We start from the raw sequence: 15762 nt of genomic DNA on the forward strand, positions 1-15762 counted from the left end.
GTCATTGAAAAGTTCCTCTAGGCTTTAGTTTCCTTAATATGAAAGGAAATGGATTGGACTCATGCACCTCTAAGCATTAAACCTAGACCTAAGTATCAACAATGATGGTATCTATCATTCTCACTTAGATTTCTAAAGAAACCAGGGACTAAGATATAAAATTCGAATTTCAACCAGGAAATCAGATTTTAAACTTTAGAATATAGAGTTTTAGAAGTCTGAATGCAAATATATAAATATATGTGATATGTATATACATTTTTGATACAAAAAACTCAGCAATATAAAAAAATGTTTGACTAAATCTCTTAAAGTCTGTTGTAATAACATTTGTCCTACACTGCATTTGAATATAGATAACCATTTCCATTATTAAAATTATCACTTTCTAGAAGACTGCAAATGTTAACAATTCCTTGTTACAACTATTTTCCCAAGCATAGCTCCCTATATAATTATATACAACATGAATATGGCAATTTACTCAATTCTCTGTACAACAATACAAATCTCATATTTAGTGTCATGTTAATATTCAAATTAGTTCCCATATATAGTACAAATATGTGAGGGAGAAAGACATGAACAAAGACAAAGAGACTGAATTCTGGTCTTCTAGCCAATTCCACCCTCAATCTCTGGCCCCCCCATCCCAAAGTACCCTCCTTGCAAAAGAAAAGAATCTTGCTCAGGTTTTTCCAATCATATATATTTCCAACTCCAATCCCTAATCTGCCATTTATTAGCTCTATGATCTTTAGCAACTTCCTTAATTTTTTAAGCTTCCATTTTCTTGTCTTTAAAATTGAAGTACTAGTGCCAGCTGAAGAGCAGAGTGTTATAAAGATAAAATGAGATAATGTGCCTGGCACATTAATAATCACTCAACAAATGTTAGTTATTATGCTTATTATTGACTTAAGAACACAGTGGTATTTGTTTTAAAAGAGTATAAAAGAAGACTTAAATTATGAACTGACCTGTGAATTTTCTCAAGCTTTCATTGTAACTTTCCTCTTCTGAGAAACATAATACATGTTCTACTTATGCAGCACAGTTTAGAATTTGCTTAATGTTTTGTAATTTTTTAAATTATTTCTTCCCTTTTAGTCTTGTCAACTAGGTAAACTCTTGAAGGCCAGAACCTTGTTTCATAAGCTTGGTTTCATTTATTGTGCTTATTACATTGTAATTATTTGTTTCTCTGTAACTCTCCCTTCCTAGATTCTGAGCATTGCAAAGCAGAGAGCAAAGCTTACTTGTATTTGTATCCTGAAGGCTTAGTAATCACACAAAATAGGTCTCAATAAATGTTTGCTGAATGGGTAAATGAATGAATGAATCTCCTCCCCTCCCCAATGCTCCCCTCCCCAATGCCTAACACAGTACTCTATACATAATAGGAACTCAGTAAAGTTCCGTAATTGATTGATGCCGAAATTTTTTGGACCCAACCACATAAAGCTGTATCTTGCCCCAGAAAAGCACTTCTACTTTAACGTTTAGCTCCTAATATTACAAATTAAAAGTTTTAGTCTAACACATATCAAATAAATAGGTTCAGTGACTAACAACATCAAGACTAGTACCAGAAGGATTTAAATGCCATTACTCTAATTAATGAATTTGTGAACCTCAACATGGAAAAACCCAGTTACATAATCAAGAGAGGTTATCCCCTGCAAATTTATACCTACAAAAGATAGTGAGAAAAATTATCAGAAAGTTTGTATCTGTAGACTTAAATGGGTAAATTATTTTTATGCCTGAATTAAAGCCATTGTGTCCCCTTGAAATAAGAGTTCAGGAGCAAAGTGGTCCAAACCCGTCTCCCAAAAAATAATCTCAAGACTCAGAAACTAAATATTTTGCCCTCTCCTTGATTTTAACTCCCGAAAGATTCCTTTTATTCTCAGATTAGCAGATACTCAAACTTGTTCTGTTTCCTTTAAAAAAAAAAAAAAAAACTTTTCTTAAAAGGCAAATAACCTGATGCACACATTGGGAATACTAAGTTTTATATTCAACTTAACTAAAACTATCCCTAGTGTTCAGCTTGCTGCTGTTGCAACAGAAACACTTTCCTTAGTTTTTAAATTACATTCGTGGAAGGCTTAAGTGTCGTACTGCACATTCTTCTACTGTATCAGCTAAACTGGTTTTACACTGCATATGCAATTTCATAAGTACACCGTAAAGGAATTCTATACTTGAATGAATCTGGGAAGAAACGTGATCTCAGCACACACACCCCTTTTTCCAACTCAATACGCTCCAGAGGGAGCACATCTTTAGTTTTTTTCCTCAAGAATTTCTCTCCCGCCCCCACCCAACACTTTACAGCAGCAATCATTCATTATTCCACTCACAGTCTCTCCGCAGAAAGAACCTTACCAACTAATACTAGTTCACCAGGACCCTACTTCCACATCTCATAGCCCGTGGGGAATTTCTTTGGAAGGGGCGGGAGGTGGCGGAGATCCCGCACGCCACCATTCCCGCCTCGCCATTTAGGACCCAGGTCCTGGCGCGCAGTCCTAGACCAGCGTCCGGCGGACCCCCAGGAGCAGCGAAGGGTCCGACACCGGCCCTCCATCCCCCCCAGTGCAAGACAAACCGGGCCCAACCTCCGTGCTCCCGTTCAACATACCCTCTTCTTCGCGATACCCCATTTCTTCCCACTTATTCCTCGATGTAGTCCGGTCCCTTAATCCAGTTCTGAGTCCGCGTAACCCTCTTCCTGCCAATGCACACACCCTCCACGCTCCGGCCCCTGCCCCTTGAACCCTACTACACCCGGGTCCCTCCCACTGGACCTCACGGCAGCTCTAGCCCTGAGTGTCCTAGTGCAAACCGGCGTCAGGTCCCCGTATCCACTGGACCTAGGTTCTCCCTCACACGTCACACATGGGCCCACTCCTCCCTACCTACCCCCCAACCAGAGTTACCCCCTGTACCCCGTTACCTCCGACCCCGCCCCCCTGAGGGTGTCGCACTCACAGCTCCTGCCGCCGCATCCTTAACCGCCGCGGCTGCTATAGCTACAGGGAGCCAAGGCAACCAGCTCTCGCGACACTTTCCTCAGCTAACGGCGAGAACAGCCGAGAAGAGCTTCTCGCAAGAAAGTAAACGAGTCAGGCTCGAGAAGGCTAAGTATATCTCGCGATAGTAGTGTGTAAGATGGCGGCCGGCAAGCGTTTTAGGGGTGGCTTGGAAAGGTCTAGTGGTGGGCGAGGACAAGGAAGACTCTGGAGCGAGAGAGTCGGAAAACTATTGCCGGGAGGACGGGCTGAGCTGGGAGAAGTTAGTATGGCGAACCCTACACTGAACTAACTTCAGGGATGTGGCCTTCTCCAAGTTCCTCGAAGAGTAGTGTCGCCTTTAGTTGAAGTCCCTTTTTCTTGGCATTTTCCTTAGGCATTCGGAGTGGTTAGAGATGGAGCGAGCAAGCCAGAAATTGACCTTACCATCCCCTCAAAACCTTCAAGAAGTTTTCATCCGTTCTCACGCTAGTTTGCAAATGGTATTTGATTTCACAGGAATACTTGTTAATTCACGGATTCCCCACCCCATCAGTTCGCCAGACCAAAATAGGAAATAAAAGGTTTAAAAAAAAAAATCGAACATAAGCACAGGTGTTTGGCCTTGGATGCGGGAAGTGGACTGCATTGGTATATGTTTTGAACTTTGCGCTTGCTGCTTGCAGCTCTGTGGACACATCCTTAATTCCTGACTTTTAGTTGTAGGGCATTCTCTCTGCTCTTGGACGACTGCAAATGCAGACTGAATAGCATCTGGAACAGAAAATGGATTTAAAGAACGTTGGTGAGGCTGGTCCGAAGGTAGTGAATTATTTCAGTTGATTTTTCACAGTTCTTGTTCTACTCTTTCCCCATCCTCATTACTGCACTTGACTTCAAAACAAAACAAGAAAAAACGCTGGTGAACAAGGAAGAGTGAAACAGGAAGAAGTAAGAGAATAGAATAAGTGGGAAATTCATTCTTCCCTCAAAGCCCCTGAATTGTTCTCATAGTCTAGACCAATACTGTCTGATAGAAATATATTGTGAGTTGCATTATGCAACTTAAAATTTCTAGTGGCGACATTTTCAAAAAGTAAGATATGAAATTAATTTTAGTAATTTAACCTAACATACTCAAAATATTTCAACATGTAATCAGTATTTTAAATTTTTAAAAAATATTTTTAAATTATTGAGATATTTTACCTTTTTCATATTAAGCCTTCAAAATCTAGGGTTTATATTTACAGAGCATCTCAGTTTGAACTAGACACATTTCAAGAGCTCAATAACTACAGGTGACTAGTGATTAGTACTGGAAAGGAAAGCTCTAGACCATGGACTAGAGAATACCCTACCTGGGTAACTTTATGGGGATGGTATTATGAGCATTGTGTTTTATGTAGAAGAAATTCTTGAAGTGGCTAACTCAAATGATTGCAGAAGATAGGCAAGGAACAATAAAAGATGGACCTACTGTAAAACAATAGGTAGTAGTGGGGACTAGGACTCATTGGAGAATACAAGCTCCTATCTAAAGGGTAGCTCCCTTGAGCTCCTGAGTTTTGAAACACAATAATGACAAAGATAAAAATAAAGTGATGACAAAATATCAGTGAGCAGTATAGACAGCTATATGTTGCCAATATGTGGCCTCTGTGAACTGTGGTATTCAAATGTATGAAACATTTTTGAAGAAAAGATTTTTTTAACAGAATAGTGTCCAGGCAAAGGCATAGCAAAGCTTGAGGATTCCACTGGCTGGATGCTGTGCATGTGTGCACTTTAATACATTAAACCACCATTGAGGGGGGATGAGGTAATTGGGTGATGGGCATTAATGGGGACACTTGAAGTAATGAGTCATTAAATTCTACCTCTGAAACTAATAATACAGTATATGTTAATTAAATTGAATTTAAATAAAAAATTTTTAAAAGGAAAGAAAAAGAAAACCACCATTGCAACCTCTGATGATAATCTGACTTACAAGTAGAATTCTTGGGGCGCATGGGTGGCTCAGTCAGTTAAGCTTCTGCCTTCGGCTCAGGTCATGATCCTGGGGTCCTGGGATCCAGCCCCACGTCGGGCCCCCTGCTTAGCAGGGAGTCTGCTTCTCCCTCTCCCTCTTCCTGCTGCTCCCCCTGCTTGTACACTCTCTCTCTCTCTCTGTCAAATAAATAAATAATCGTAAAAAAAAATAAAACAAGTAGACTTCTCTACTGAGAAGGTAATTTCACAACAAACCTGAGCTCCCTGTAAATTAATAATCTTGTGTCATAATTTTTTGTTATATTTAAGATTTCAGACATTCTGAGGTTGGAAAAATTAAGTTTCTAGGTTCCCAGAGCTGTTAACTAGCAGACCTTGGACTTTTTTTTTTACCCCAATTTTAAGGATAGGCATTTAATAGTTATTTTATGGTTGACTGTGAAATCTCTATGTTACGTGAAAGTTGTTATGTGTCTTTGTACAGCTGCTGCCTGACATAATACCCGGTATACAGTAGGCACTCAATAAACATTTGTTAAAGGAATATAGTACTGGGAGTGGGGACAAAAAAAAAAAAAGGGAATATAGTCCTTAACTTTGGGGAAAGGATCACAAATTTTTAAACGTGAGAATCTGATGAAAACTATGAACCATTATCCAGATCCTGTTGATGCCCTACCCATATTCCCTCAGCCCACTTCAGGGCTTACTACAGCTTTGGTAGACAGTACAAGTCCATAGCTTCCTACCTCAGACACATGAGTATTTGCCTGGAAAAACCAGCAGAGTTAACATTCCCAGTAGCAATATGCAACCAATGAAAGATGGAATTTTGTGGCTAAATACTACAGTTCCTCACCCTCTCAGTGGGGCAATTCTGAGGTCTATTCTAAAGGAGTGTTTCTGAAAATTTACTGACACATATGAATTGCCTGGAGAGATCAAAGACACAGATTCTTCAGTTTGCATTTTAACCAATCTTGCAGGAAATAATAATGCTGCCAGTCCATGGACCACACTTTGAATAGCATTTTTTTCAGACAGTACCAAGTGGGATTCAACTCCAGTTGCCCAAAGCACCTTTACTGGCTTTCTTCTCACTCCCTTACACTGTTTGGATTTCTGGGATCACCATCCAACCTTCTGGGATTACTTACATCCAAATCTTTGTCTCAGGGTCTATTTGGTGGGAAATCCAACCTATGGCAACACTCTCCTTAGAAAAATACACACTGAAGAATCTCTAGAAAAAGGGGGGAATATTACTCAGCCATCAAAAAGGATGAAATCTTGCCATTTGCAACAACATGGATAGAACTATAGGGTATTATGCTAAGTAAAATAAATCAGAGAAAGACAAATATACGATTTCACTCGTGTGGAATTTAAGAAACAAAACATGAACATAGGGGAAGGGAAGGAAAAACAAAGTAACATAAAAACAGAGGGGAGGCAAATCATAAGAGACTCTTAACTATAGGGAACAAACTGAGGGTTGCGGAAGAGGAGGTGAATGAGGGGATAGGATACTGGGTGATGGGCATTAAGGAGGGCACTTGATGTAATGAGCACTGGGTGTTATATGCAACTGATGAATCACTAAACTACCCCTGTAACTAATAATACACTGTATGTTAACTAAGTTGAATTTTAAAAATAATAAATTAATTTTTTAATTTAATTTTTTAAAGATTTTATTTATGCGGCAGAGATAGAGACAGCCAGCGAGAGAGGGAACACAAGCAGGGGGAGTGGGAGAGGAAGAAGCAGGCTCATAGCGGAGGAGCCTGATATGGGGCTTGATCCCATAACGCCGGGATCACGCCCTGAGCCGAAGGCAGACGCTTAACCGCCGTGCCACCCAGGCGCCCAAATTTGCACGTGCAGGGTGCCTGGTTGACTCAGTCAGTTAAGCATCCGACTCTTGGTTTTGGCTCGGGTCATGGTCTCAGGGTCAAGAGATGGAGCCCCGCACTGGGCTCCGTGCTTAGCAGAGAGTCTGCTTGAAAGTCTCTCTCTCCCTCTGCTCTTCCCTTCACTCGCACTCTCCCTCTCTCTCTCTCAAATAAATCTTTTTAAAAAATGAAATGGGGGGGGCGCCTGGGTGGCACAGCGGTTAAGCGTCTGCCTTCAGCTCAGGGCGTGATCCCGGCGTTGTGGGATCGAGCCCCACGTCAGGCTCCTCTGCTTATGAGCCTGCTTCTTCCTCTCCCCCTCCCCCTGCTTGTGTTCCCTCTCTCACTGGCTGTCTCTATCTCTGTCGAATAAATAAATAAAATCTTTAAAAAAAAAAAATGAAATAAGATTTGTGTGTACTACGTTAAAATGTATATAGTATAAGCATTGTAACATTTAGTGCAAATACTTCATACATTTTTGTAAATAATAAACAGCAGGGACAGTAACTTAAAAAAAGGAGGGGGACACCTGGCTGGCTCAGTCAGTGGAGTGTATGACTCCTGATCTCAGGGTTGTGAGTTCGAGCCCCACGTTGGGTGTAGAGATTACTTAAATATAAAATCTTAAAAAGAAAAAGAAAAATACACACAGAAATAGAGTTTTGTGTACAAGTTTAGAGGAAGTATGAATCCCCTGAAATTTGTTTAGGTTGTAAAGGGAAATGATCAGGGTAAATGTCATGTGACCCAAAGTCCATGAAAACTGGATCCATCTATGCAGAGTCTAGCAACTTAATAAAATCATTAATGGCCCATGGAGTTGGCTGAATTCAGCCAGCCCTCCTCAGAAGTTATTTTCCCAGATCCTATTAAACTGTGTCTTTATTCTTCCTGGGCTGTATCACTATCATTTTGAGGAACACAGAGGTAAGTCTGGGACTCTAAAGAAGCCACATACTTGAAATAAAAATAAAAAGAGTGTTGTTGCTCATCCTTATTGGGCTGTCATAGTTTTTTCCCAATTACAGTGCTTTCTGAATACCACTGAAGTGCCCTTATGACCCTTGGATCTTTTCTTGATGTGTTCACACAGAACCAGGCATACTATAACTACACCTGGTTTCTTCCACTTTCTTCTGGATTCTAACATGGCCCTCTACCATATGCCATCCTTCCAGGAATCTGTAACCTTTGATCCACATATTCCTTAGTCCACTCTGTTCTCATCTGGAAACTTTATGGCATGCTCTAGTTCTGTGATAATTGGGTAATCCTGATCATCTCAATATCTAGTCACCTACACAAAGAGAGCTAATACTAGGGTCACCAACACCTACTTCCTAACCACAGTAAACAATAGCTTCTTAGCTTTGCCCACATATGGGCCAGCATATGTGTTTGTACATGATTGTCTTATGTACTATTGAATAATTATGTCTTTGTATACACCTATGAATATGGTCTCGTGGGTATGGGTGTGGGTGTGGATGCATAAGCAACCAGAGCTCAGGTCTGGTCTTGAATTCTGAATAATGAATGTTTAGTACTTGACTTTAATTAGTCTCTGTGCATTGTTAGCCTCAGTTTTCATCTGCCCTTGAATATCAGAGGAAGAACGAGTTCATTTCCTTGAAGTTTATTGACTGTTACCGGTGGCAGAGCAAATTCCATAAAAGAGCAGGTTCCATACAGAGCAAGTGGAAGGGGAGCTCTAAGTTGGTGAGGAAGGATGCTTGGAGCGGGGACTTGGAGTGAAGACTAGAAAGACAAGTATCTCCCTCTTTTTTCCCTCCATTCCCACAAGGATTTATATAGGGGCATCCTGCTCGGCATTCCCTTTCCAATTTGGAACCTGATAAGAGAAAACTGATGCACAGTAGAAGAGGAAACACCTCACAGCTCTTCTGTTTCTCCATCCAAGGGGATGCCAATATCCACGTGGTAGTCTACTGGCTCCCCAGAGCTCATCCAGGGAATGGGGGTTCGATTGAAAGAAGGCCTGTTGGAGAGGCCCTGGTTGTAGAGGACCAGGGGTTCACTCAGTAGGGGCCCCAGGTCAAACTTGGGCATCTGGAAGGTCATGCGTTTGGAGGCCTTCTCATATCCACCGTAAGGCATTGCTGTCCTAAAAAGGGGACACATTATTTAATTAAAAACCAGAACAAAAGAAACAGCTTTATAGTAAGATGTTACCCTGTTTTGAGGATGAGGAAGTCTGTGAATTTTAGTTTAAGATTGCTCCTGTGGGGCACGTGGGTGGCTCAGTCATTTAAGCATCTGACTCCAGCTCAGGTCATGATCTCAGGGTCCTGGGATTGAGCCCCAGGTTGAGCCCAGAGTCAGGCTCCATGCTCAGAGGGAAGTCTGCTTGTCCCTCTCTCTCTCTCTCTCTCTCTGCTCCTCCCCCTGCTCACGTGGTCTCTCTGTCTCTCTCTCTAAACTGGGTAAATACAATCTTTGTTAAAAAAAAAAAAAAAAAGGATTGCTTCTACACTCCTTATTCTACTTCTCCCTTAATACTCCATTCCCTATTCCTAGTTTGCTTGTTTCCCCATAGCTTATAATGAGAAAAGGAGTCTAGTGGGTACTGGATACAGAGTTTCATGGAGAGTTGTGATTCAGACACTGTAGACCCAAGGGTCTGAGACCACCTTAAATTACAATGTAATCATCAATGTAATCACAGCCTCTACCCCATCTCCAGTGGATAGCCCTAGCCTGGTGAGAGGAATTAACATTGCGTGGAAAATTCAGGCTTCTTAGGATCAAATGCAAAACACTTCTCTAGTGCCTCCCTATTCTGCTTTCACACAGATCTCCTATCCACAGTCTAGAGAAGACAATTCCAAAAGAATAGATACGTAAGCCTGGGGCGCCTGGGTGGCTCAGTCTTTAAGCGTCTGCCTTTGGCTCAGGGCATGATCCCGGTGTTCTGGGATCGAGCCCCACATCAGGCTCCTCCACTGGGAGCCTGCTTCTCCCTCTCCCACTCCCCCTGCTTGTGTTCCCTCTCTCGCTGGCTGTCTCTGTCAAATAAATAAATAAAATCTTAAAAAAAAAAAGATATGTAAGCCTTACTAGAGTATAAAAAAATAGAACCATACTACAAGGACAGTAATGGAATCCTAACCTTGAATGAAGGGAACTTCAAGAGTCCTTTAAACATGTAATATAATATTTTCTTTTTTAAAAAATTTATTTATTTGTTTGAAAGAGAGTGAGAGCATGAGCTGAGGGGAGGTTCAGAGGGAGAGGGAGAAGCAGACTCCCCCCTAGAGGGGAGCCCAATGTGGGGCTTGATCCCAGGACCTTGGGACCATGATCTGAGCAGAAGGCAGATGTTTAATTGACTGAGCCACCCAGGCACCCCTATATTATTCCCATTTTACAGCAAGACAACCAAGGCTCAGAAGTGGGGTGATTTTCCCATGACCAACACAACTAATAAGTGGTAGAATGAACTAAAATCTTGCCTCCCAGCAAACGTTTCCTTCATCATACTGCACTGTTTCTCTGGGCTAGAGTGAAAAAAGCAAAGGCCTTCAATTACGGCCCCCATGTTCCTTCCCTCCCTTCTCAGACTCCTTCTGGAACATTTGAACCAAAGTCTCCATCCCAACTGAGGACACTGTGCCACACACTGGAATGTATCTGGTTCCCTCTTCACAACCCCTACCTGTTGAAGGACTTATATTGGGGGAGTTCAGGTTTGGCCCCATAGGCCAGCAGGTCGATGCCAAGCTCCACTTTCTGCTGAGGGTCAACCCCCATGGCTCGCTCCCAAGGGGAAATATAGGTCTTGAACACAGTGATATGTTTTCCTTCTCCACCTGTCTGGTCTCCTGGCAGCCACGGGAGAGAAAATTAAGTCAATAATAACGGTTAGTAGCCAGTGAAAGTTAGTCTTACACCCCTGTACTAGGGAACTTGTTGGGGCCAGAGACCAAAGATATAGCATCCTGGTAACTCTGCTAGTTTCGTGGAATAATGACAGCCTGGGGTCAGACCTGTGACTGAAACTGAAAAGCCAGAAAGGCTGAAAGACAAGGCTTCTGGGAGGAATAGACACATCTTGGTATTCTCCTGAGAGTCCATCTCCAGAGAGTCCATCTAGGTATCTCAGCATGCCTCCCTTGCTCCCTAAACCCAGTCTAGGCCTCATTCCTGGGGTTATCTCTGCTCTAGGGACCAGACACATTAGTCTTGGGTAAGGATACTTGCCTGTTCCTGTCTCTCCAGCCCCTGCTGTTCCAGCAGCTCCTCCTCTGCCAGTCTGTCCCCCAGGACCACCTGTACCCCCAGATCCAGATCCAGATCCAGAATCCTGATGGTGCTGCTGGTCAGAGCCGTACTGTCTGGCAGAGCCACTTCCCCCTGCCTGGCCTCCACTGCTGCCCTTGCTGTAGGAGAATCCCTGACCAGCTGTGCCCAGCTGTCCCCCAACTGTGGGAAGGAACTTCTGGAAGTGATCCTGAAAAGAAAGGACAAAGTGAGGGGAAGGTTAGGCAATAGGTATGGGGAACATACAAAGACACAGGTGTGCATATCAAGGAGGAGATGATCAGAGACCATAGCTAACCAGAAGACACCGAACCCTCTGAGACTCCTCCTCCAATAGGTGGACAGTGGATAGCCTGGCTGAAAGGAATTAAACTCTCCTTAAGGGATAAGACCCCCCTGGCTCAGTTCCTCCAATTACACCTTAAGATGGGGGCAACTCATTCTCTACACTTTCCTTTCCCATCCTTACCAAGGCAAAGAGGACCAAGACTTCTGCTCAGCTAAAATTTAAAAGGATGAGGTTGGGACAGAGAACCCAGGCTTAATTTGAAGAGCTAGAGGGATCTCAGCCTTCACCCCTTCTTTAATCTTATCTAACAGACAGAGCTCTCTTCTTTCTCTTTCTCTTCCTTTCTCCTCTTGGTGCCTGTGAACCAGGACCTCCTGACCATGAAACTGTAGCAGGTAGGGGGAAGGGTGACCAAAAGGGCAACCCTGGATTCAGCCCCAAAGCCTAAAAATAACCCCACCAACTCCTTCAGGAGGCTCTCCTAGCCACCCCACCATGCACACCCCTCTGCTCCAACCAGTGTAACCAGACCCAGCCAGGGACGAGGGCTTTTGGCCTCCTAAAGTTAGATATGACTGGCTCAGCATTTTTGCTCTGCTCCTACATAAGGACCTGCCTCTGGCCCCATGTAGGCATCTATTTCCACTTTGCCCTGGCTGCCCAGTAAAGGTAGAGGGGGAAGAAAGGTAATGGAGAAGATCCCCTCCTTCTCAGCTATAATATCTTGTACCTGACACCCTTTCAATCCCTACTTCTCTTGGGAAAAGGATCCTCACTAGGGGACATAATATCTTAGAGGATAGTTTCATGGAGTCCTTAGACAGACCCTTTAGATAAAAGAATGGTTCAAGAAGGAGATGGTTATAAAAAACACTTAACTCTTTCTAGGGTTGCCAGACTTATCAAATAAAATTATAGGACACCAATTAAATCTGAATCTCAGATACACAGTAAATACTTTTTTACTATAATTACACTCCAAATACTGTATGGGACATATTTATATGTAAGAGAGTATTCGTTGTATATCTGAAATTAAAATTTAACTGGTATCCTGTATTTTAAAAATTGAGTTGAATTGAATTTTTATGTCTCAAATATTTCATGGGACAAACTTTACTAAAAAATTATTCATGCACATCTCAACTTTAAAATACAGGACTTGGTGTCCTGCGTCTTATCTGGCAACCCTATCTTTAACACTTAGCCATACTGGGATGAAATTTTCTCCCTGAGGGTGTACACTCTTCACCCCTTCCCCCTCACTAGCTCTAAGATAGAGACTGAATTTCAGAGCTGGGCTGTAACTCACCCTGGAGCTGTTGGGGGTTTAATATATTTGGGGACTTAATAAGCTTATCAATTTGCAGGGAGGGGAAGTTGGTGGTATTTTGGAGATTGAGGGCCTACCAAGAAGCTGTCAGAAGAGGCACTAGGCTGTGAGAGTTGTAAAGTTCCAAACTCACCATTGAGCTGTCAGAGAAGACATCAGGGTGATTTTCATAAATAAATTTCTCTACCCGCATCTGCCGCAGTTTGAACATCTTGGAGCCCCTATTAGTGAGCAGCGACAACTCTTCCAACATCACATCCCTTGGGACACTGATCTTCTTGCCCAGGTTCAGGCCTGAGCTCTCCCGTCCACCTTCCAGGGAGGTGGGGAGGAAGAGACAAGGAGAAGTGTAAAGTAGGGTTTTCTAGGCTCAGAATACAGATGCCATCCACAACTAAGTGGGTGACTCCTGCAGAGATCACAGAGGGAAGCAGATATTGTCTGTGACATCTGGTCAAATTGTACCTTGTTTGTGAGAGATTTTTATTTCCTGGGTTTGGAGTTGGAGACGATGCATGGGAACTGGGGTGCAGAGTGGAAGCAGTGGGGATACTAGAGTGGAGAGGGTGAATGAGGCAGAAGGGGCAGAGGCATGGGGTGCAAGGCAAAAGGACTAAAGGAACATCATAGATGGAGATCACTGGGGAAACTATTGCATGGGGGCAAGCCCAAAGGCCAACACTGTGTGGAGTTGACCACATCTAAGTACAGATTTGTCTTAACTCCTTTCCCTTCTCTTCCCCTCAGTAAACTCTGGCTACAGACAGCCTCTGTATATTGGGAGAGCTCTTCACATGCTTGTACTCCTACTGCACCCCCCCAGGAAAAAATGCCTATTTTTCCATTTTAAGGCTTATACAGGCTCCCTAGCTCTGGGGTAAAAAGTAAGGATGTTAACCATTTATTGAGACTTTGCCGTGTGCCAGTCTCCATCATATATATTCTCTTCCTCAAACAAAGCTCACTGACCTGTGAGTCCTGTTGTCCTGGACCTGCATTGGGTGATATGGCAAGGATATTATTGTCTCGGATTACAAGGTGAAAAGGGTGGAAGGGTGAGTGGTCAGTGTTGAATCCCCTCTCCATCTTTCTCCCTGCCCCCACCCCATGGAATTTCTCTTGTCTCTTCACATCTCTTCACCCTAAGACATATATAACTATGGTTTTTCTGGGACTCTTGGGCCTGAGATGCTCTTAACAAGAAGTCCCACACTAGGTAGCTGCAAACATGCCATACCTCCAGTGAGTTCCATGATCAGCTTGCTGGATTTCCTCTTCTTGTTGGGGGCTGGGGTTCCTGAGAGCGGCATTGTGGAGGCAGACTCAGCCTGGATAGGGTGGGAAGGGGGAGTTGGAGGATGGACCGGAACTGAAAAAGGGGAGTATCTACAGTAAGGCAGTACCTCTAAACCTGGGGTTAAGGGCTTTCATGAGATTTAAAAATATAATTAGATAGATAGATAGATAGATAGATAGATAGATAGATAGATAGATACATAGATAGATATCCCAAAAGTGAAAACCCATTGCTTTAGGGAAAGTGTAGCTGCGCCGTCTGCTCCTACCTTCTACCAAACTCTTTTCTGCTGTTTAAATAGAGCTTGTACAGGGATTAGAAACAAACAAATGACACACAGACAGGGCACTGCACCCAGGTTTCATGGCTTGGCATGACTTTAAGTTTTTATTTTCATAGGGATCTCAGATTAGGTTTGTCATTCCAAACTCTGGTCTCTCCTCAGTCTTCCTTAAGCCCCAGCAAGGCAGAAAAATGTTCTGCCAGGGTTGAGGAGATTCAGCCAAAAACATTCTCCATAGGAAGGAGAGGTTGTTGCTCCCCTATTGGGCCAGCTGGAGTGTGGCCTGGGAGGTCACAGCAGTGTTCCTTGCTCACTCCTTTCAGTCACTCCTTTCAGTCTCTCCTGCCTCAGGCCCCAGAGCTAGAGTGGAGAGGGGGGCCGGGGGCATTTGAACCCTGATGCATGTCAATTCAGCAATATCACAGCAGTGGGGGATTGACGGGGGACAGGAACGTAATAATAGAATCTGGCAGTGGAGGGAGACAAGCTGGGAAAAGATGCAGACTCCAGCCCCTCCTTAACAGAAGTTGACACTCAGCAAAACACTGTCTTCTGCTGAGTCCTGTTTCACAACACGTCTGCAATTCTACTAACTTAATGGGGTATGCTGAGGCCAGACTCCAGGAACTGCTAAATGGGCATTCACCATACCTCTCTCAGCCCTAACTAGCTAGGCCCTTTTTTTTTTTCCATCCAGCCTCTCAGACCCCCTTCTTACTATTTCAGTGCCTCCTACAACATCTCCATTCCCCCCACCTTCTTGGGCCCCTCTCCCTCCAACTCTGTGGCTCCCCTGAACTAGACAGCTGGGAGCAGAGCATAGATAAGGGAGGCTCAAGGGTCAGAATTGCAGACACAGACACAGCAGTCAACAGAATGGGCTCCCCTCTGGCCATAGAGCTGGAAACTTACCGGCTGCTCAGGCGGTGGTCAGCTCTCCCTGGGGTCCAGCAGCTTTGGAGGACTGAGCTGCTGTGACCGGAGAACCCGAGCTGGGCAGGCGTGGGGGCAGCACTAGCAGTGGGGGAGGGAGGGTAGTTATTAATAGAGTTGATGAGTACAAGCAGCTCAAATGGCACTGGGGGTACTGAGACCCTGGAACCAAGATCCCGCCCTCCTTGCCCAGAGGCTCAGGAAGGGGAGGAATGGCCTTTGGGATTCTCCCCCTAAGCTATCCGAGCCAGGGATCAGTCTGCCCAGGGACTCCCCTTTCTTGGCATCTGGAGTCTGAGAACCAAAGAAGCATTCAGGGAGAAACTGAAAACTGAAAGGGAAAGAGGAAGCAAGCAGAAAGTGGTGGATAGGAATTCAGAGTGAGAGAGCAAGACTGTGGAGAACATGTCTGAAGAGCCTCTCAAAACCAATC

The 15762-nt window shown here is 43.7% G+C and overlaps 2 protein-coding genes across 10 annotated transcripts in view; both read right to left on the reverse strand.

The window, feature by feature from the left end:
* Positions 1 to 3099, reverse strand: part of USP54 (ubiquitin specific peptidase 54) — a 132888-nt gene extending 129789 nt beyond the window's left edge. For 3 of the 9 annotated variants that reach the window (XM_034662688.1, XM_034662689.1, XM_019800905.2), the window contains exon 1: positions 2651 to 2940. The gene's annotated coding sequence lies outside the window, so the exon portion shown is untranslated. The other 6 variants (XM_034662691.1, XM_034662690.1, XR_004626171.1 and 3 more) reach the window with 5 other exon arrangements.
* Positions 3100 to 8533: 5434 nt separating this feature from the next.
* MYOZ1 (myozenin 1) lies at positions 8534 to 15680 on the reverse strand. Its single transcript, XM_002920399.4, has 6 exons — positions 15309 to 15680; positions 14054 to 14144; positions 12950 to 13128; positions 11135 to 11384; positions 10590 to 10755; positions 8534 to 9038 (listed from the first exon to the last, which is right to left on the reverse strand). The coding sequence occupies exons 2-6, from the start codon at positions 14124 to 14126 to the stop codon at positions 8807 to 8809; spliced, it is 900 nt and encodes a 299-aa protein (XP_002920445.1). The 5' UTR covers positions 14127 to 14144; positions 15309 to 15680; the 3' UTR covers positions 8534 to 8806.
* Between the last annotated feature and the right edge of the window lie 82 nt (positions 15681 to 15762).

This window comes from Ailuropoda melanoleuca, chromosome 6 (assembly GCF_002007445.2).
Source record: "Ailuropoda melanoleuca isolate Jingjing chromosome 6, ASM200744v2, whole genome shotgun sequence".
Lineage (NCBI taxonomy): Eukaryota > Metazoa > Chordata > Mammalia > Carnivora > Ursidae > Ailuropoda > Ailuropoda melanoleuca.